This window comes from Sinocyclocheilus grahami, unplaced genomic scaffold (genome assembly GCF_001515645.1).
Source record: "Sinocyclocheilus grahami isolate Dianchi unplaced genomic scaffold, SAMN03320097.WGS_v1.1 scaffold47.1, whole genome shotgun sequence".
NCBI lineage: Eukaryota > Metazoa > Chordata > Actinopteri > Cypriniformes > Cyprinidae > Sinocyclocheilus > Sinocyclocheilus grahami.
This window is the reverse complement of record NW_015505226.1, coordinates 3743660-3767536: the sequence shown is the minus strand read 5'-3', so window position 1 is coordinate 3767536 and position 23877 is coordinate 3743660. Positions and strand designations below refer to the sequence as shown.

The 23877-nt window shown below is 38.9% G+C and overlaps 2 protein-coding genes across 4 annotated transcripts in view; one reads left to right on the top strand and one right to left on the bottom strand.

Moving 5' to 3' along the window:
- The window catches only part of LOC107582755 (zinc finger E-box-binding homeobox 1-like), a 74381-nt gene extending 65489 nt beyond the window's left edge, over window positions 1–8892 (bottom strand). Inside the window, exon 1 of the mRNA XM_016268739.1 lies at window positions 8703–8892. Within this exon, the coding sequence (XP_016124225.1) occupies window positions 8703–8760 (58 nt within the window). The 5' untranslated portion in view covers window positions 8761–8892. The remainder of the gene's footprint in view (window positions 1–8702) is intronic.
- A 13975-nt stretch (window positions 8893–22867) lies between these two features.
- Window positions 22868–23877, top strand: part of LOC107582754 (zinc finger protein 438-like) — a 53541-nt gene continuing 52531 nt past the window's right edge. For all 3 annotated transcript variants that reach the window (XM_016268732.1, XM_016268738.1, XM_016268730.1), the window contains exon 1: window positions 22868–23005. The gene's annotated coding sequence lies outside the window, so the exon portion shown is untranslated. The remainder of the gene's footprint in view (window positions 23006–23877) is intronic.

Below are 23877 nucleotides of genomic sequence, written 5' to 3'. Positions count from 1 at the left end.
GTGTGGGTCAAAACAGCCCAATTGCTGGGTTTGTCCCTATTTTACCCAGCACTGGGTTGTATTTAACCCAGCATTTTTTAAAGTGTAACATGTATAAAATTTTTTTATAAAAAACAAATCAGTCTTTATAGACCCTTTTCACCAAATGTGATGATGCGTTTCCACAGTTATTAAATAATAAATCTAGTAATGTTTTTAATATTATCTTTTTTTTTTTTTTTTAAATGTAACTTACATTTATAACACTGTACTTTGTGTTTTCTTACTTTCGGCATTAAATGACAGAAAACTGGTTAATGATGTTTCGTGAGTGTTTCTAACTGTTTGACATCTTACTCTCTTCAGTAATGTTTTTTTTTCTTTTCTTTTTTTTTACAATTGGGGAAAATGGAAAAGCAAAAACCTTTGTTAATAAAATATTTGTTGTCATTTCCATTCACCACTGTAGACGTTTACCCAACTATGACAACTTCTGCTTCTAAGAATAATAAATGTGAAAAGCGTCCATTCATGAAAATATATAGCTGCATTTAAGTTTTAGTGAGGTGATCCCTCACAAGGGGATCATCATATTTAGGGGTCCTCCTTGGCATCAAAAACTTTGGTAACCACTGTAATTGCACCTTCAGTTACAGGAACAATCCTCCTGGAGAAACCTAAGGTTAAGTGGCTCGCTCCACAGCACAATGGTGTTCGTTCATGGATCGTTCCTCTGGGATTTGAGCTTGCAACATTTTGGTTACCAGCCCAGATCTTTAACTACTAGATTACACCACAATCTACTGAAAACAGAGTCCAGGAAATGTCCAGTAGGCCTATATTGTGTAAACAGTTCAACACAAACTTTGGGTTTAAGGCCAGGAGATGCATGAAAGAGAAAGACGGAGAGACAGAGAGAGACGCCAGTGACTATCCTAGTCTTTAAGAGATGTCCCAAGTCATATTATTAAAAACAATAGATGTATATCAGCACAACAGATGCACAAAATTAATGCACGCCCCCCCCCCCCCCCCACACACACACACACAAGCCAATTACGACAACTCATATTCTCAGGTGCATTGAAGAAATCCTAACAGGTGCACGCACTCATAGACACAAACTCGTAGACTTATCACTGAAGAGCACGCCACTTAAGTTGTCAGGCTCCGATCTGAGTCTTTTGGACAGGTGTACATACAAACATAATATCCTCAAAGAGTAGAGAAGTGGAGAAGGGGGGGTGAAGTCTTAATTTCCTGTGTGAGGTGGCAGCGACCTTCCCACCATGCCTGCACACACACACGTTGTGATAGATGATTGTATTAGATGAGGTCATATAACTCACACACCTGTTCATATGACTCACACTGACAAGAGATCTGCGGAGAAGTGTTCATCTCCAGAGAATCTATTTCATACAAACTCTATTAGATGAGGTCAACACAACACAATGACATACTGCAGAAAAATAAGACTGATAGATAACACACACTCACACACACACACTCATTGTGGAATGTGTGCTGCTGGGTCCAGACAGCACAATACTTGTGAATGATCCTAACTGGCTGTTGCTATTCCAGGGCTGAGCTGTAAGTGTGTTAGTGTGTGAGTTTACTTTGCTATACTTTGAAGACAAAATTATCTGCAGAAAGAATCTAAATAAACAAGTTTCCATTTGAGAATATCCTGTTTGATAAATAATGTGGTTTATAAAAAGTACATTTTAGGAATGCACAGATATTACAATTATGGCATACAATTATGGATACTGATACTATATTTATGTAATGGCAGATAAATTACAAATTAAAAGTGAATTACATTTTTTATTAAATTAAAATTAATATATAAAAATATATCATACAAAATTTATAAATGGTCTAAATATGTTATTAATTAAATCCATTAAATTAAAATAATGAAACAATTATATTTATTTAAAAAAAAATTCAAATTTAATTAATTTTTTTTTAATTAAATTTTAAATAAATGCTACAAATGAACAACAGCATCAAAACATTATAATGTCCAGAATGAAAATATTTACAATTAGATTTGCTTACGTTACATTCAACAGTTTTATTAAATTATTAGTGTATTTAAAGTGAGGGAATACATCAACTTAGTGCTGTGGATCGGCTTTCACCGTTTTCACCGCTCCTTCGCCGGGAACGCCGTTTTCGACCCCGCCGCCTCAGCTCTCTCTTGCCCGGCTTCAGCTCACGCTAAGCCGGGGCTTTCGCTCACGCTAGGCCGCTGTGTGATTCGTTGTGAAAGCGAAACTACTTTGTTTGGTCTTCCAAAAGAGGACGATATCCGTTTCGTCATGCCTAGAGCTGATCTGTGCTGGTCGCTGAGGGAATACTTCAACTTAGTGCTGTGGATCGCCGGCACATTTTATGGAGGACTGTTTACTGATCCTGGGAGAGTAACGTTAGACTAAAATGCCGGCAGTTCTGACTCACGTAAGTACGTTTTCTTTTATCATTTGCCACTGATGATTCAAACGCTAGTTTTGGGCAGTGTGGAGTAACGTTAGCACTTGTTGTTTGTCATTTCTCTGATCACAAATGCAGACAGGGTTTTATGTTTACGCGACGCAATGCAACGCAACCCGTAAAAAGACAGTATAAGTCATTATAATCAGTAATTATGTCCCCACTGGATGCAACAAATGCCTCGTTTGTAATGGGTTTTAATGTATGTGTCTCGTCGCTCCGGCCAGGACACGGCATCAACAGTATGTGAGGGGCGTAACATTTCCGTCTCACGCTTGAGGTATTCGGCCAATCACAACACACTGGATAGCTGGCCAATCACAGCACACCTCGCTTTTTCAGACCGATGAGTTTTGTAACAATCGACAAAAGGCGAGGCATAGAGGAGAAACAATAATGTACAGTATGTGGAAAATAATGTGTTTTTTTTTACTTTAAACCGCATAAACACATTTCATTACACCAAATACACCAAATAATGTTCTTTTTAGCAGCATCATATGACCCCTTTAAATTAATGTTAAATTACTAAACATAAAAATAGAGTAAATGAGCATGCACAATTAAATATCTAATATCAATATGATAATTTGAATAAAAACAATGTAGTACATATGTATTGTGTATTCCTCAGTTTTTTTCATTCTACAAAAAAGCTTATTTTTAGGTGGAGGGTCAGGGGTATAGTCTTTATTAGTAATTAGCACACACACACACACACATGTTTGTTTTTGTGAATTGTGGGGACATTCCATAGGCGTAATGGTTTTTATTCTGTACAAACTGTATGTGCTATTGCCCTACACCTAACCCTACCCCTTACAGGAAACTTTGTGCATTTTTACTTTCTCAAAAAAAGTGGTCTATGATATGAACTTAGATAGACATGTGTAGACATGTTAGATAGATGTATATTTGTGTCTTTAAGTGTTACCGAGATGTGATTTTGACCACTAGTGTGTATGTGTCACTCCTTACCATCCAGACACCTTTAGGATATTTTAGTCCACGGACCAGCGCTGTTGACACCCATTCGCTCTAACACTTGTTCATCCATCACACCTCTCCATCACAAGCGACTACGCTCCACCTACACACTGACATGCAGAGAGACAAGGATTCCTCCACATCTCAGCTTCCTCTCGGAGGAGAATGGGTTATATGCAAATGAGTGTCTCCGCATGGGCAGTAGTTTCCCACAGGCAGCGGGAGAAAGAGTGTTCCCTCCTCTCTGCACTCTTTCAATAGTCCTTTTCTTCTGCCGCTAAGCCCCTCTATGCCCGATAGTGGCCCGCTGCATAGGTAGCAAAACCCCTTTTCTCCCCCTCGCTGAAGCTTTAAAACACAATAGCTCACTTTAGCATGCACGCACACACACACACACACACACACAAACCAACCAATAAAGTAGAACCGTGCAGGCTAAAAAGGGGGTTCATGAAACCTGGGCTCTTCTGAGGAGAATGAAAACGAGGGAGAGATGAAGGAGACAGAAATAAAGAGAAGGTTTTTCTTTTGGAGCAATGCTTCCTCTTCTTCCGTGGGACCAGTGACCGGGCTGATCATTAATCCACGTTTCTAAAAGCACAGAGATGTTCGGAGGGCTGTTTGCTGAGAGCCAAATTTGGACAGGGCTGCAGGAATTAGGCAGCACCTGAAATGAACCGTGTATGGATCTAATTTCTTTACAGGATGGAGGATGATTTTGTGATTATGATGCCTTCTTAAATACAAAATGAAGCTAAAATTGACACTATTTACTATAAATATCCACAGCGATTGGGAAAATAATTCACCAAGTGCACATTTTTATAAAGAAAAAAACTTTTTTGTTATTTTTCAAAAACCTTCTCAACCTCTCAAACTAAATTTTTGCTCGCATAACCAAGGCTTTATAAGCAGGGGAAAAATATATTATTCAACAATGTCAATCCAGATAACCATATACATTCTAACCAAATCTTGATTTATAAATTCAATGTTTAATATTAAACATTTTTCCTATTTAAAATTCAGTTTCACTCAGAAATACATTACCGTTCAAGACTTTATTTATTTTAATTTATTTAAAGAAATAAATACTTTTATTCAGCAAGGGCACATTGATTTTATCAAAAGTGACAGTGAAGTTTTGTAAACATTAATCATTTTACCAAAGTTTTCAATTTCAAAGAAATTGTTCTTTTAAACTTTCAATTTATCGAAGAATCCTGAAAAAAAATCTATCATGTCTTCCACAAAAATATTAAGCAGCACAACTGTTTTCAACATTGATAATAATAAGAGTTTCTTGAGCACCAAATTAGCATACTGGAAGGATTTCTAAAGGATCATTGAAGACTGGAGCAATTGGAGAAATTCAGCTTTGCAATCACAGGAATAAATTATATTTTAAAATATATTAAAACAGAAATAGTTATTTTAAATTCTGTAATAATACTAAACAATATTACTGTATTTTTTATCAAATTAATGCAGCCTTGGAGAGCATTTCTTTCTAAAAAATGATTTTAGAATAGAGGAGAAGCGAACAAACGTGTACAATGAAAGAGAACACAAATTGGACCTCAATCAAATAGAAATGCACCACCATGCTCTGTACTACAAAGTTCTCAGTCACATACAGTGTTTTTCACATGTTTAAACACACAACACACATTCACACACCGGCCCTTGACAAGAAGGAAGCCATGTTTGTTATGCAAAGCACAGGAAGGGAGAGAAGAGGAGCTATCTTGCCAGTTTACAACAGTCCTTCACTGTCACCTCAGCAGGCCTCCAAAACACTGACCCCCATCTTCAACAAATCCCTCCCCCATGTCATGTGACCTCCACATGGGGGGCAAACTGAAAGGGAATGGGGATGGTAAGACGAAAAAAACAAGGGCTGCTACTAAGCTTTGTTACCTAGAGATCTATAAAAAAAAGATTGGTAGAATGGTATAGGTATTGCCATATTTACTGGATCAGCTCACACTAATCTGTAAATGAAAGTCATATGACCAGTTAAGAGCATAACATTTTTTTTTTAAATGTGTTCTCAAACAATTGTTTACTTGAGCTATTATAATCTTTCTAAACACAAACTGTCGACTTGATACTTTGTTATGAATGCAGACTTTTTGAATTTTTTACCTTCCAACATGACAGAGAAAAATAACGTTTAAAAACTGATTGTTTGGTAATTATGAATGCTTCTAAACACAGCTATTTTGTTTGCTTTTGCATTTTAAAGTTTATATATTTATGTGTAACCAACACTAGTCTCATTGCTGCAACATGTCTTCATGTGTGTTTCATGAAGACAGCAATGTTGCCAACAATTAGGCCTTCTAATAAGAGCCACAATCAAGCAACTTCATAGAAGACCTAAGAGGGAGATTTTAATTATGTGCGATTGTAAGTCGGTGAAGGTTGTGTGAATTATAATTAGAGCTGAAGAGTAAACAAAAAGTTTAGTACTGTTCATATCGCATAACTTTACAAGATAGTTTAAGCCTTCTGTGGCGGATTCAAAATAGTTCTAAGCGAGTTGAAATTAAAAACATTCCATGCATCTTGATTATGGTAATTAAAGTGAAGGTACGTCTGGTAAACACAAGGTGAATCCATCTAGAAGACAGTTTGCCTCCAGTGAACATTTATTGTTGGCCTTTACACCAAACGGCGAAGCACTCGGGCGGCCAACATTCCAATTACACACGGTCTGATCAACACTCCTCACGGGGGTGCGGAGGGGGAGGGGCGCTGCTAGGGGCGGAGCCAAGGAGCGCTGATACTCGGCGGGTGCGCTCCGAAGTCAGCCCCTGACTTCAAATAATTAACGGTCAGGACGCATAAAGCGCCTGCGTGCGTTCATAGAAGAACAAACTTAAATTGATGTGCGCAAACATGATAAAATTATAAAACAAGCTTTATTTTAAACACATAATAACTGAGTTTAAAATTAAATGGCGTAAGGTGTCATCAAAAGCCATATCTGGAGGTGTTAATATGATAAAACAAGGAGAATCAGGTGCTGTTGCACGGCTCAGGTGCGTCTCCGCGTTCAGATACCTGCAGTGCGGTGAGCAGTGTCAAACGCCCTGTGATGACAAAGCACTTATATCAACCTAACACCGCAGAAAAGCGCTGCAAAATGACCCTCAAACCTCACGGTGTAAAATCATTCTAGGTTTCGAAACAATTTCACAACACGCCTATGCTTTTACCGCATGGAAAAAAAGATCACGAGCGATGCTCCTCAGCACCTATAAGTACCGAGGATGCTCTTTGCACCGTAGCGATGCTTTTAGCGCTATAGAAAGCCGAATGATAACAGGCACCCATCCCTTCTGCAGTTAAAAACAAACGACAACAGCAGCTGAGAGTGAGAAGGCATGCGAAAAAACACTACACATACATCTTTTTTTATACCTGCACAAGTTGACATTTGCTGCAACGCACGAGAAACGCCTCCCGTCAGCTTTCAAAATGAGACCATGTATCTCAGAAAGAGAAAAAGAAGGAATCCTTTCTTGTCAGCAAGTTCAGGTAGCAAAAAAACAAAAGCGAGATGGTCAAATGGCATTTATGAAAATCTAAGTGAGATTTTTATCCTCCCCTCCGATCAGGCAGGCACATATGTAGCGTTACAGGTCGCTCACACACGCGCATGCCGAGAGAACCGCTACACGGCGCGCGTGGCGTCAGCCTGAGGAAAAGCGTCTCTCTTCGCTCATCTCGTCCCAAACAAAGACACTTAATACAACAGATGAACAGACGAAATGAAGAACGGTGCACTTTTGATCTAAAAACACAGAGTTTGGATGAATACAAATGTTTTTTCAAGTTTATATTCCCTATCTCACGCGCGCAAGAAGTAAAGCACGCCTCACATTTCTCACTATCGATTATCTCACATCTATAACTCTGGACACGGCTTACCAGATAAATCGTTAGAATTCAAAAGAGCAAGTACGATTTTAAGTTATTTACCACGAAACCTACACAGCTACGGACGTGCATTACAAAGCGGATGCATAAAGTCCCCAAAACAAAGAAACTGTCAGTGCAGTAAGTCCAGCTGCAGCAGCGCGATTTATCAGGATGCTCTGCGCTGCTCGGGATGCATACGCATTCCTTATATAGGCTGCAGCAGTTGTTCTAGCAGCAGACAGCCCTTCAGATTCCTTTCCTTTTCTCTTCAGCGTTACCACCCAACTAGAAATGTGGCAGGCTGGCTCCACAAACAGGTTGCTGTAACTGCCATCGTGAGCCCCGATCCCGCAGGGACGCCTGGACTGGCAGGACTGTTACATAAACACACCCATATTTTTTGCTTTGTAAACTTCAATCGAAGTTCAAGAAGAAACTTTCCTGTCAAACATCACCGCGAACTGCACACATGCCCCTGTTTTCCAATGCAGCAGCAACACAGAGAGCAAGCGTGCTGCTGTTATCAGGCAGTTTCTTATGAGCTATATGACAAAATTGCGACTTGTAGCTGTACCATAGAGAGTAAAACAAGCCAAACTGTCACATCGGCGATATAAAGCCATGTATTCATAAAAAAAATACTCGAAATTATTTACATGCATACTACTATTAAAGGTTATTCTTAGGATTCTGCTAGCTCGCTAGCTACCTGCTACCACGCAGACAGCGGAACAGCCCATTGCAGATATATCAAAGTTTGTTGTTAACGAAAATAAATCAAAATCCTCTAAAGCAACCGCTCTATTCCCAAACATGTATTTATGAAAGCATTTCCACCACTTCAATCGCTCAAACGGATTCATGTGAAACCAAATCACCCGCATCGGACCAAACAGGTACATTTTGAGCGAGAAAATAAGTTTCAATTCGTTCGAATCTAAAGGGGGAAATCCAGCAGTGACAACCAGCAGGAGTAAAAGATTCGAATAGAATGTTTTTTTTTTTTTCAAATTCAAAGGGTTTATAAAGTGAACTCAAGGCGAAGAGAAATAAAAGGGGAAACAAAAGCTAGAGTCACTTGTATGGGACTGGCTGCGTATAACGGTCCGCGCTCGCGCTGTGCACCGCTAGGCGGTGAGAGAGTCGCGAGCGCGGCAGGTATAACGGTACACTAGATAGGGGCTATAACACAGCGCTACTTTCCAGCACTTTGTGGGGCACGAGAAGTTCTGCCAGCGGCCCGGAATCCAGAGTTGAATGAAAGCAGCCGTCGCCAAGCAAAGCGAAGGGTTTTTACTCACCGTTTGTCCTCCTCGGGTTCGCCTGCTTTCTGCGCTTACACCTGGGGCCATCCGCCATGATCCTTTCGCTGTGTCTAAATGCTGCTGGAGAGTCACCTCCTCTCGCCCCCACACCTCCCCTCCCTCCCTTCTACTCCACCTCCCCTCCCTGCACCTGGTTTACGACACTCGGCTTTACGACATTACCTTCTGGCTCCTATACCTCTCTCTCTGGCGCTCAGACCCCGGTCTCTGGCCAACTCCCGCCCCTCACACCACGCGCTCCCTGTGGCGCTGCTGCCTGTCTGAAACGGTCACTGATCACAGGGAGAGGAAAATCTGTTTTGATTGACAGTTTGAAAGAAGCGTGAGTCTCTGGACAGCGCAATGGTAAACATTCAACCTGAATCGGGCGTGATATGTTTTTTTTTTTGACAGTTAGGGTGGGGGCGGGGAAAGTTTGACGCGTGCACCTGTTTATGGCGCACACACAATAACACAATCTTTGCTGCTACTTTTCTCGCATGATGAGGCAGAAAACTGCATGTCATAGAACTATAGTCGCAGCAAGAAGTAGACAGTAGCTTTTTATATAGGGGGCACTGGCTAGTTGACACTTTTTACTCTAATGAACATTTATAAGCTGTATTTTTATTGAAATCAGTAGGCTATCTGTACAGCCATAACCTAAGGTACTCTCATCTAAAAAACAAAGAATCAAATAAATATATATTATTTAATATTATTTACTTATTTGACCTCTGGAACAGCCATAGGAAATAGAGAATCTTATTTAATAATAATTAAAAATATAGTGTTTAAACTGACTTCAACAATTTAGAGTTTTAATTATTTTAAAAAAATAGTGTTTTAATTATAAAAGTGTCTAACATTACCATTGTTTTCCCAGAAAAAAATATACAGTGTTTTTACACGTATTAACCTTTCGTGACAATATGCAACAGTACTGGGTCGTCTGTATGGGGTAAGTTGTCACACTCGAAACTTGCCGTTAAAGAGCCTCAACCTGACATATTAGCAAAAAACAATGTCTTGCACACTAACCATAAAGCCTTCATTATAAAACCTTAATTTTTTGTCATTTTTACAAAAAGCTATTGCAAAAATATGTTGACATTGGAATATTGATTTATTGAATATTGGAGATAAAATGAACAAATATTATACTAATTTAAAATGATATTGAACTAGGTTTTGCAACTCAACTTCATAGTACTGATTTACAGTCTTTGTGACAATTTTCCTGTTCCCCAATCTCTTATTTGTTATATACTGTACTTTATAATTATAAAACTTCAGATAGAATTTCTAAAACTTTCAAATGGCTGTATCTGACAAGATCATTCAGGCCGTTTTAAATCTTTTATATGGCAGTCAGTTTTCCCCATAAGTTTTGAATTATATATAACTGTTTTTATTTAGTCCATACTGAATTCAAAGGAACATGGTTGGAACTTCAAAGTAGTGCCATTCATGTTTTAATTATTAATCATCATGATACATGACTGATGTTATCAGTGGCTGATGTAGCTGAGTTTTTGTTTTATTTGAAAATAAAATTGTCTGTCACTAAAGAGTGCATGTTTAATCAGTTCTTCATATTGGCAAAAGATTTGTCAGTTTACTAAATAACTGTGACATTAGGTCTAACATTATTTGCCATATGTTTACTGGCACAAACATATCTAGATATGTGTTGTAGTAGGAGGGTCTGTATATTCATATTAATTTAAAGTATGAAATATGCGTTTGTGTGTGCGACTGAGTAGGAAGGAGGAATGCAGTGTGTGTCTCAAGGCACATGGAGGATCATGGGACCCTCACTGCAATGATTCAGTCCTCCACCCAAAGAAAGAGCTCGCTGTTCCCCAGGGATGTTTACTCCTCTGACTCTGACTAAGGAGAGAATGCATGAGAGACAGAGAGAGAGACTGACTGACACCAACTAAAAAGAAATTGAAGGCCAGAGAAAAGTTAGATGTAGAGAAATGTTTAAGATAATGAGTTTAATGCCTAGTTGCATCCCAAAGATTTTCAGGTGTTTTAACCATTAGAGCCAATGAAAAAAAATTCTCTGGTCAAGTACATACAGTGTCATTAGAAATAAGAATGCAGCAGCCAAAACATGAGCTAGTGCATTTGTATGACTTTGAACACAAGGACACATTGGGCTGAAGCACCAACATGGTACCATCTGAAGGTCTGCCGTTCTCTGTTACAGGTCACAAAAGCGAGTGCTGCAGTGACTGGTAGGGCTATTCTTGTACCTGATGACTATCAGGTTTCTGTCAGACCTCAGCTGGGTGTGGTGTACTTAGCATGGATCTGCAGTGTACAGTCTGCATTGAATGAGTGAAAACATATATAATATCACAATGATATCCTGCAAATCAAAGCTTGTTACACAAGCCTACAAGAAAAATATTCAACATAATATCACTGTAAAATTAAATAATAATTCCATCCTTCATTGCTCCTAAAGTGCCACCTATTGGAAAACTTCACCTAAAATTTAACATTCTGTCATTATTTACTCACCTTCATGTCATTTCAAATCCGTATGACTTAGTTTGTTCCACAAAATTGTTCCATTTAAATTATGTACCAGTCACTCTCTTCAGTGCAACTAAACAAACGAAACTTTCAAATGGATCCAAAACAACCATAAAAGTATCATAAAAGTGGTCTATGCCACATATTTGACAAGGTGGCTAAGTCGTACGAATTTGTACGACCTCACTACGAATTCATACGATTTGTGAAAAATCGTACATATTTCAAGAGGTGGCAAATTCGTAGGAATTCGTACGAAGGACCACACCTAACCCCGCCCCTAAACTTAAAGGGTTAGTTCACCCAAAAATGAAAATTCTTTCATTAATTACTCACCCTTGTGTTGTTCGAAACCCGTAAGACCTTCGTTCATCTTCGGAACACAATTTAAGATATTTTTGATGAAATATGAGGGCTCTCTGACCCTCCCATAGACAGCAAGGTAACTACCACATTCAAGGTCCAGAAAAGTACCAAGATGATCGACAAAGTAGTCCGTGTGACATCAGTGGTTCAACTGTAAAGTTACGAAGCTACAAGAATACTTTTTTTGCACAAAGAAAACAAAAATAACGACTTTATTCCACATTTTCGTCTCTACTGCATCACTTGTGGACACGCATTCACGACAGTATCATGACGCGAGAGTGTGGCGGCGCTGACCCGGCGCCGCCACACCCTCGCGTCATGGTACTGTCATGAATGCGCGTCCAAAGTGCAAAGTACAAAATCGTACATGTGAGGTCATACAAATCCGAATTAGCCACCCCGTAAAATAAGTATGAATTGGCCGTGAGATAGCGTTGGTCTATGTGATTAATTTCAAGTTTTCTAAAGTCATAACCCAACAAAAACGTTCCCATTAGGTTCCCATTTGGTAATTTTTTTGGAAACCAAATCAGAACGTTCTAGGAACATTCCCTGTAGGTTCTTTTTTTAATAACCTAAAGGGAAAGTTCCCAGCAGGTTATTTTTAGGTTTAATTTTATAACATAAAGAGAACCTTCCCAGAACGTTCCCTGCAGGTTATTTTTAGTTGTCATAACCATGTAAACTAATTAAAACTTTGCAGATGTTTCTGGTTATTCTAATGCTGAAATGTGTATTTTTTAATCATAAACAAACTATTTTTGCAGAATTTCATGTCTGAATGAAATAAGCTTTTAATAAAGTGTAGACATCAAAGTAGTCAAATTATAATGATAATATAAATCCAACTTTATAGCTGAAATTAAGCCAAGGTTAAGCATAGCCTGAAAAGCATATCATAAACACTGGGTTTGTTTGTATCTTTCTTCACCGCGAGCCTCTGATCTGCACGCGCTTCTCCAGCACGCGCTTTTCTCCCGTCTTCCACATAAAGCCGCGCGCACGCATAATTTAAAAATTAACGGTCATTTCGTTTTACTGACTGACTAGCATTCGTTTATTGATCTCTTTATTGAAGAAATACTTATAATTAATATATACGAGAGTAAATATTGTGATTTCAGAGAGATTTGACACGTCTAATTGAAGAGTGTTAAGCGAGAGGTTTTTTTTTTTTACTGACCAAAAGAGAGAAGAACATCATCGTTAATTCAGTGGTAAGAAATGAATGTAATGTTATCCTACTTAAAGTCAAATAAATGTTATTCATTTTTAATGTCTGGAAAAATCACATTTTAATTTTAAAAACCTAATATTTTGTTGAAGTCATTGTTATTTGGTGCTTAAGAAGCGTAACATCTGGGTTATTATAAGGTACATGGTAGTTAAGAACGGTTAATAAAGAACGGATAATTCAATCTCATTTAATGCTCCTTATGATGGTTAAATGTGCTGTGATTATCTTTAATGATTAAACAATAGTTTAAAACAAGACATGGTTTAGTACTGATTATTGAGGTACGTATATGTCCGTCTTCCATGCCGCTTACTCTATACCGGATGCGGGAGTGCTGGATGATTACTGACGTACAGCAACGGTATTGGAGTAAAGAGGTCAGGAGAACTTTCTGGGAACTTTCTCGGAACGTAAATAGAACGTTCCCTTTAGGTTAGGGGAACGTTCCCGGAACTTGCTCCCCTAACCTAAAGGGAACATTCTATTTACGTTAAGAAAACTTTCCTGGCTAACCAACAGGGAACGTTCCCAGAACATTCTGAAAACCAAAAATTGTTAGCTGGGAAGGGCTTTGTGATATTCTCTGATAATCTTCATCTTCTGCAAGTGTTTAATTCAAGAATCACTATGAACAGAACTTTAGGCTTGTTTGAGATGAGCAAAATCTGCGCAGAACCAATCACCGGTGATCACCGCGAGATGCATGCCGGTTAGAAAAGTGTCCGAGTTACATCCGACTTGCTCTGATGTCATGCTGGCGTGTGCCAAAAAACTCTCGCGACGGCGAGGCGGCTGTGTCGGATTGTGCAGTCGAGCGCAGTTGCTCTCCACTGATTGCGCTGATCAAAAGCATGAAGGGAAACAACTGACTGACGACACAGCTTAATGCTCATTGCTTCAGACAACTGTGATCCTGCGGTTCTCTTCTAAAATGTTTTATTTTTTTATCTGGTTCCATGTGATTATATATCTAAATTATCCATGAATGTTCCCAAGCACTATGACAGCGCGATCTCTGAGATATGTGATTGTTGTCATATTTCTATAAAAATCGAAAATACTGTACATGTTTGTATTAAAGTAAAAATTAATGATAAATATGCCTTTCGTATGGAATTAAATAGCAAGCACTTTGAGTGTCTTTTTCAGCATATTTATTTTTATACAAAGGCAACAGAACTGAAATTATATCATGTTTATTAGCAACACTGCACATGAGTGTGAATAATGCGATATCTGTCTTTGATCTCGTTGGTATCTGCTCCGCTTCGAGAGGTCAGAACTGTCCGTCTTGCCTGCGCTTATTTCACTCCTTCCCTCACTGCAGCTGACTACTCTCGCCTATATTTCAGGCGAGGCGAGGCGCGGCGAGGCGAGGCGCATCTCAAACAAGCCTATTAAAGGGAAAGTTCACCCGAAAAAGAAAATGTGATGTTTATCTGCTTACCCCCAGGGCATCCAAGATGTAGATGACTTTTGGCGCTGTTCCACTGCATGGTACGACTCGGCTCTGCACGGCTCAGTACGGCACGGCACGGTTCGGCTCGGCACGGTCTGCGTTTCCACTGCAGTTCAATACCGCTTTAGAGTGGGTGGGATTATTCACATGTCATTATAGTTGCGCCGCCTCTACTACCACGACTCCAAAAAAATCTGTTTCATTCCGCGTCGCCCCATCAAGCTCTCGCTGGATCCGCTCCTCTGCTATCAACGAGAGGAACGTCTGTAACGGTATGGTTCACTTGGAACCCCAACCGAGGTGGTACTAAAAAAAGTACCAGGTACAGTACCCAGTGGAAAATCCCCAAAAAGTGAACCGTACCGAGCCGTACCGTGCCGTACCATGCAGTGGAAAAGCGCCATTTGTTTCTTCACTAGAACACAAACGAAGATTTTTAACTCAAACCGTTGCAGTCTGTCAGTCTTATAATGGAGGTGATTGGGAATCACGGCTTTGAGAGTAAAAAAAAAACATCAAACAAAACCAAATTAAACCTGCGGCTCGTGACGATACATTGATGTGTAAAGACACAAAACGATTGGTCTGTGCAAGAAACTGAACAGTATTTATATAGTTTTTTACCTCTTATTCGCACAATGTCCGAACTGTTCGAACTGTCCTGAGCGGCGGAGCGTCCTCCTGAGCGCGTTCTCAACAGCAGGCGTGTGAGGCATCTTCTTCTTCTTGCTTTACGGCGGATCACAGACTTATAAGCGCATTACCGCCACCTATCTCTCAAATGGACCATTGACACTCCTAATTGAGATTGTAGATAGATTCGGGTTGTAGACATTTTAGCTTTATGACGTGGCAGTCTAGATATGCAATCTTACAAGGATGCATCCTTCCCTTTGAGAAGCACCCAGTATATAAGTTGATTCATTTGTGATTCAGTAAATTAGACCAACTGATTAATTTTGATTCAGTTAATCAGATCAGTTGAGTGAACTTAACTCTCATGAACTCTAACACTATGTCTAAACAGAAAAACGAGTGTCGTTGCATCGTAATAGTTTGTAAATCAAAGCGAATGTTCCATATCCAATTGTTCTTTGTGTCAGAAGATTAATTAAAAGAAAATTGGTCGATCTATTTACTGCAGGTGACTTGTCATGTCACATCCAGTGTAGACATTATTATTACTATATTATGATGGGTTATTATAATTAATATTACTGATTATAATGGGTTCTACTGCCTTTTGATAATTGTAATGAGTAATTGTAACAGAAAATAACTATTTTGAGTTTATGAGTAAATCAGCTGAACATCAAATCAACTGATTTATTTAAGATTCAATAAATCAGATCAATTGATAGTCTGATTCAAAGAAGCAGATCAACTGATTTATTTTTAGATTAATAAAGGGAAATAAATTGACCATTATGAATAATTTCTTCAACAATTCATTACTTTTCTCATGAACTCTAATGAGTAACTTTTTGCGTGCCTCAGTAGAAATAAAGTCCAACAGGGTTGAAACAATATGAGGTTGGGTATAATGACAGAATTGTCATTTTTAAAGACTAATACTTCTAACATCCTGTATGTTCTCATCTTGCATTTCAACTACATGTTTCCATAAAATGAACCCAGATAATGAGGTCTGAAGGAACTATGACCTTCTTAAACATTCCAAAGCCATCTATGTTTAATCAAATCTGCAAACACTCTACAGGTGAGCTATGGTCATGAGAATAGGAAGTGGAAAGGGAAATGAAACAATGGTTAGGAGACAAATGACAGAGCAATTTCATTTTGAATGTTTAGAGAGAAGACAAGCTCTGTGTTGAAAGCAATATCCTCTAAATACATAACGGAATCTTTGCAGAGAAAAACCCAACATTAGTTTAGAAGTGTCCCTGGTAGTAGCCTCAAATACCCTCCCTGTCATCTGTCTAACCCTCTCCAACCCATGGCCTCGTTCACTTCATCAAACAGACAACAGACAGAGCTGAGTAAGGTGCCTGTCCCTTCATCATTAAGCCAGTTCACTCTGCCTATGGCTGCTGACAGTGAATTATTCAACAGGACAAAGTGCTCTGTGGCTGTGCAGAGGCTTTACAAAGTAACAGATAATAATAGCATTAATGTCCATAGAATCTCGTTAAGAGAGTTAGCATTCGGCTCTCTGCCTTCCTGTATATACAGTATTTATTCACATACTGCATGAACATATAATGGAAAAGAGCTATGTGGAAAAGGGCGGACAGGTTTGGCTGTCCATAATGAAGGGGTTTGAGCTATGTTCCCCTACTGGCCATAACCATTGCAATAACTGGGAGCTGAGGTAGAGTTGGCGAAATACATTTTTTGGAAGAAGTGAGGTAAGCGGCTTCTGGTGGGACATGTTAAACGAACATCATCCTTCTGAACTTTCATTGGGAATTTCACTGATACGTGCTCCTGTCCTGAAAGAAATCTCAGAAAATATGCTGACTTAGTGAGGACATGGAATAGCGAAATGGTAAAATATTATTTCATGGTTTAGCTTGTCTTTGACCAGGCACCAGTTATATTCTCCCAGTGTGCCAACGACCAGAGCAGCTGTCCAGCTGAGTTGGCTCCAGGTGCCACTATGGTCCAGCAGGTGGACCGGCGGGCAAGCTCAAAAACATAGTGAAGGTGAAAAACAGATGGTCCCTGGCTAAGGGGAAAAGAAAAAGGAGAAAAGCATTTCAGTGAAGGGCAGGCTTCATCAGAGATCAATGATGAGGCGTTTTTGAAAACCACACACGCGCTCTCTCTCTTCTGGTACTAACCGACTGGAAAAAGACGGGGCCATTATTCTGTGGAAAGTCCAGTCTATTCTCATTTTTCTTGGATGCTGCCATTTCGACATGAAGTCATATTTTCTTGCAACGATGGAAAACAAAGAATAAAAATAATGCTACTGCAAATATCACTATGCTATTAAAATAGAAGTCTGAAAGCCAGTAAGCCTCTATTCCAGTTACTGGTGACGGGACCACCCAGCAGGACAAAATTAAAATCCAACATCCAAGAGCTGCTGGTTTCAATCCACTGGGCATGCTGAGGGCTGCAGTTTAACGGGAGCGGTGTGGTGACTTCATCAACAGAGGTTTTATTTTTCATTAAAGCGACTGACCTCATACTACAAGCAATTTATCTGGTCATTTTTCCACTGTACATCCATTTCTTCACCTGTTACCTATTCCAATCCCATTTACCTTTTCCTTTCACTGGGCTAAAGAGGAAGAGAAGGAATGGGCCATGAAGACAGGAAGAAAGAGTGCGAAAGGACGAGACAAGATAGAAGGAGAGACAGCAACATGAGTGGGGGAGTAGAAAGCTATCCTCACTGCTCTACATTAAGGGATCAGGCCGCGTCTCTGTAAATGAGTATTGATCCTCCTCCTGGCGGGATCATTTAGGAGATTAATGCTGGCAGTGCTATTTGGGTGGGGGGGCTGGGGAGTTCCAGTTGGTCCAGGGGGGAGTCGACTCAGAGCTGCCCAGGACAGAGAGCCTGCTGTGGGGCTACATGGAGAACAAGCCCCTGCCTCCCCTCCTAACCATCTGGACTAACAGCTCAGGGCGCCAGCTGTGTGGGGGAAGGGAGAAGATGGTGTGTAAATGTGTGTTGGGGGGCTAAAGGCTTGAAAGAGAGAGAAAAAGGAAGGAAGAGAAATGGAAATGCAAAGGACTGCTAAAGAAACAGGAAAACCTGCATAAAAAGAAAGAGGGAGGCAAAATCAGCTAAAATTTATTTGTGTAAGGCTCATTTGACACACAGACACGTTGAAGAAACGGGTGATTAAAAGTGGCAAGAGAGGAGAGGAACAGAAAGCAAGAGGAATGAAAGAGAAACACAAGTGGCAACTGGAGAAACCGAGAGAGATAGAGTAAAAAAACAAACGGAGGATTATGGTAGAAACTGACAGGTATGTATTGAAGACAAAGAAAGAAAGAAAGAGTGTGGTGATCATAATGGATGGAGATAAAAAAAACAGAGAAACTCAAGCGACCCTCGCGAATGCGTTCAGCATGAAGCATTAGCCATCTTCCATTACAGCATGACAGTAAACAGAAATGTAATCATCTTAACCTAGGGACAGACCATCAAGGATCAAGGTAACTCAAACAGGCATTTTCCAGAAACTAAACTGATTTGAAGACCCCATGAAATGGCTTGACGAGCATCGTTTTGTGTTGACATGAAACAGGAAGTTTGGGTGGGATGTACTGAAGGGCTCACCGCCCCCTTTTATAATATAACCAACAGGTTTTTTTTTAATATGTCACAGAATTATAATTAAATGTGCTACTGCTATATGCAAAAACTTGGATATACTCTTGAATGCAAGATGAGTTATCAATATCTGTATTCCAGAAGAAATAGTTTTGTCAACTTTTTGAAGTACACAGCATATAAATAACCTCAAAGCTTATTGACATAGACTAATGGCCACATTTTATTGGGGACTAAAAACTTTGGACATAAAGTGCACATTTATACTAAAAGCTGTCTTCCCTGAGCCAAATACGGCAGAAACATCTGTGCAGAAAATTTTGAGTAAAAAGTGTTTTCTAAATCTTATATTTCTGTGGCCAGAAAATTAGTTGATTGTTTGTGACATGATCCAGAAAAATCCAAAGCCACAAAATCTGTGTTTACTGAAGTTACTGCTGCTCATGGAAAACGCAAACACAAATGCCATGACGACAAAACTATTCAAGAGCCCAGGAAAACTCAAGGTGCCCAACAATGGAATGTTTTGAAGGCAAGATTGAGATGTCTTCCCAAGAACAAAGTCATTATGATCTCACTTCCTCTTCTCTGGAGTGTCCCTGGACTGGGTTGTAGCTCTGACGCCCAAGAGAATTTGGTCACACCCAAAACAAAGCATCCAGTGAACCAGCAGTTTCTTAGAACACAAACTGCAATCAAATTCTGCTTGAAACCTAATGCAGATTGGATAGAAATCTTATCAAAACGTCTTATATGCATTGAAAATTGTTGCAATTTATGCGCAAAATTCATGATCATTGGTGTGCCATGACCAAACACAAACTCTAGTTCTTTCTGAAAGCTTATTCTAGTATTTTAAAGGCAGTATTTCAATTCTTGCATCAAACATTCACAGCTTAACTAAAAATGACAAACATGTGTAAACAGATATTGATTCATGTACTTTTAAATATCTTTTATGGGAAAAAAATGTATGTGTAGGAAGAAGTACCATAGCTGCATTGCGCTAATGTGCGTGTGTATGTATGAGACAGGATTTTTTTCTGGATCATCCAGGTTGTACGGGTGAGCTAAGTCTGTCACGCAGATTAGTGGAGATCCATTCCAAATGTTCCGTAAAAAAATTCACCTCACAACCACAGCTAAAATTTATTTTGTGTATGTTGGAACACCAAGATCTTTCTTCTGCTCATTTTGCTGGCATGTCAGAGAGGAAGAATCATGTGCTTCCCACACTCACACATACACACACACACACACACACTTCAGGCCCTGCATATCAAAGAATCCTTCACATTTAGGTGCAGATGTGAACACACCTGAGAGAAAATGAGAAATAAAAAGAGAAACTGACAGAAAGAAAGAGAGAAACGATCATTATCCAGGTGCTTTCTGTGAAGGGACTTTTTTCCACAGAAGGCATTTGGACATCCTCGTTATTACTTTCCTAAGTTTTGTTTTCCGCTTAGACATATGGGTCTAGCAGTCATGAAAGCTGCAACTAGCTACAGATTCAGCCTCTCAACTCATAATAACTTACAATGTGTACAGAGAGAAAAGAAACGAAGGGAAAGCATGCCAAATAAATAAAAAGACACTCACTGCTTTTTTCACTACATGCATTGGACTAGCATGTCATGGACCTATAGTGTCAACTTTGTGGGTGTTAAAGACAAACATCAAAAGACATAACCAAGAAAAAAACCCTGGTTGATGATACATAACTGAAGAGCTATGTTAGGTGTACTTCTGCTACGACAGAGGGCAAAGTTGGAGGCTGCAAAATAACTATTTGAGGAAGCTCTCCACTACCACTTTCAATGTGGCATTTAGAGTTTTTCAGAAGAAGCCAAAACACAAGTTTCCTTGAAATCAACCTGAGTGAAAAAGAATCCCGTAAGCTTTCGGTTTTATGCTAGACGGCTGATGAACAGCCAGGTCATCGCACTTGCAGGTCCCAGTGGAACAGTTCACCAACTCACCTTTTCTCTAATGACCATGACAGATTTCACAGACAAAAACATTCAAATGGCTCCTGTTACAGAACAGCCATCCATAAACCATTACAAATATGCTTGAGACAAGTGAAGGAGGAGGGAAAGAAAGAGAGACTAAACAAACTAACTTAAGATAACCTTTTCTTTTTATCTGACGTCTTACTGATGCGTCTTCTTTTTGTAAACACAAGTTATTGCCATCTGGATGCACTTCAGCTTGAATGGACAAGTGCTTCGTTTTGCTATTTGATAAATATCTTGAAAAGGTGACAGAATAAATGAGGGTGGGGTGAGTCCATTTCATTGTTTACAACAGAAGGAGTTTCATTGATTCTCTCTATGTTTATAGTCCAGCCTAAGCCTTGAACTATGGAACTCAGATTCTCCCGCACTGACTCTAAGAAAGATGAAGGTAACTGCTGAAATTACATTAAGGTTCAAGTACATCAAGGTTATATGAAGTTTAGTCAGTAACAATCCAGTACACCTCAAAATGCACGAGGCAAAATGTCCTATTGCTCATGTAAATTGTTTGGGCTATGTGTCTGTTTGCTAGACATATGATGGCACACAATAAAAACACAGGGTTAACACTAATTTGAAGATGCTGGGGAGAGTTTTCTGAATGTTTTTTGCAAAGCCACATGTTGTTCACATAAGTGAACTAACCTCCTACTGCGTTTAAAAAGGGAAAACTCCACTCCTATATAAATACAATTGTCTAGATTTATAAAATGGTTCTTGACAAATGAAATTCTTCTTCTCACGGTTACTTTGGAGTCTAAATTGCAATTTGTAATTTATTCAAATATATTCCTTTTTTAAATCTTAAGCACATAAGTGTTTATGTTTCACCCTGTATCAGATAGATATGTGGGAAGTGCTTTGTTATTTAGCAGTGCTTTGGGGCAACCCAAGTTTGAGTCTCCAACTCAAGTTGCTTCCCAAACCCTGTTCCCCTTTCACCTCTTCTAATGCTTCCTTTCTACCCTTGCACTGTCCTAATAAATAATCAAATATATATCTTTACCTTTTGAAACAAGTGGAAATTACAAATATTATGCATACGCTACAAAAAAAATGTGCAAAAATGTAACCCTTTTTACCTAATTGTATAACAGCTTGTCACTGGGGCAGTACCCTTAAACCTTTGAACCTTCTTTACCCCTAAAGGTTGCATTAGTACCTTGGAGAAGTAATATGTACCCCTTTAAGGTAATGACATGTTATGGTACTAACATGCACCCTTTAGGTACAAAGGTGTCCCTTTGAGGGTATAGGCCTACTGCCCCAGTGACAAGCTGTTGTGCCCCTAGAAGTAAAATTTTTGAAAATAATATTCTGAGGATGTACTGTACATGCACATTTTCCCATACTGTCAGCAACATTAATGCATGACTGACAAACAAAAAAAATGGTTGGAGTGGCTGGATAAACAAAAATATTTCTCAGAACTATATACTATAGAGTTTATCAGCACATTGCAAGCTGGAATTAAAATATAATTCAAAATCTGAATTTTTTTTAGCTTTAGGATTTTAGAATAAAGAAACATAGTGGCATAAAATTATTTAAAAAGTGACATGTAAACTTTTTTGAGTGGAGTTGTTTTTAAAGCAAAAGGAAGATAAATCAAATACTAAGAAAGTCTTAATTCATGTTACTTTAGCAATTTAACATATTTTCATTCAAATAGTTATAATACAAATTTGAAATGCTAAAAATACAAAAAAAATATAAAAGCAAAATAAAAAAATAGTAAACATAATCATTAATAATTGGACATGCTGCCAAGCAACCATTGTATGTCACAATAAGTAGAATTTTTAGAATGGATTTTTTTAGTGACATAGCGCTAGTCTTATTGCATTGGTATTGTTTGGGAGTAATGCCTCTTTACATGCATGAAGAAGATTACAGCATAATCCCTGTTCAACTGACTACATCGTCTGCCTCAGATTTCCCGCAATTCCTTGAATCTGATTAAAAAAACGCCGACAGTACCCTCGTCATAAAGTAGGCGGTGCTCTGATTGGAGAGTGAAATTTTAATCGTCTCTGATTGGCTGTTTTCACAGAAGTAAACCGGTGTTGCCTGAGCCGTACCATTTTCCTTAAAAGGGGTGGATGTGGAACTTTGTCATTGGATTATGAGCAAATATCGAGGGTGTTTATCTTAAATATTACGCTTTATAACAAACAGTATGTGATTTCGTATTAAAATGTATAATTTATGGTGCACTATTTTGTGTTTATCATAAATATCCCACACTTCCACTTTGTAACAGCCACCGTTTGGGATTTAAGGTCTCGCCCAAAAATGGCTGTGGAGAAACAGTTATGAAGATGTGTCGATCTACTCACTTAATTAATGTGGCGCATGCTCCAAATTAACCAAGAGTCCTCTGATCGAGCCGGAGGACATTTCTGGAAGGTGAGGCTCAAGATGTTCCGTTATTTCCGTTATTTCGTGCAGAAAAAGAGGAATCCAATGGGCTCACCGTGCAGTCGTGTTACGACTGTATTTTCAGCCAATAGGAATACCAGTGCGATCACAGGCCAGGGCCTTCAATGATGTGTTTATGCACATAAAACAGCAATAAATCAACACTGAGCATCAAACTACATAAAAACAGAGCTTTAGCACAGAAACTGCAACGACACCTTCTTAAAAACCATTGCAAAGTTCATATTCGCAATGAGGGGATTCATATCTCTGCATAGTAAGCACAGTTCTCATGCAGTAGCGGTTTAAAAGTGACATTGTATTAACAGAATAGTAATAGCACCGACACATCCATATATCAATTCAGTGTATTTGCATAACTTGTGATTGCAGAGACATTGTTGATCTCTTTAACTGCACTGCGAGATGTTTTTACCCTTAATTAAGTTAGTTATCATGACATAAAATGGTAAAACGTTTTCTACTATCTTTGTTTTTAAGTCTGTAACGTTACGTGCGACTAAAATTTCACCGAATGTCAATTTCTGAGACGATATTTCATATTCACATTCATGGTTGTCAACAGGTGCTATCAGTGTTGACATTTACATGTATTGTTAGTAACATTTCCCCCATGAGCACCTTAGTAACAATGGCATGGAATGAGTTGAAGTAGTAATACTAAGGATTGGGAAATGTAAGATACAATAGCTTATTTTTCTATACATTTGCTTGTGGAAGTATAATGGTAATATTTGTGTGATGATGTAACTCGCTGCATGGTATTGTGATTGTTTGTATGTGTTACACCCACCTTTTGCGTAGTTGAAGGTAGAAGGTCATAATATTTGCTTTGCTTT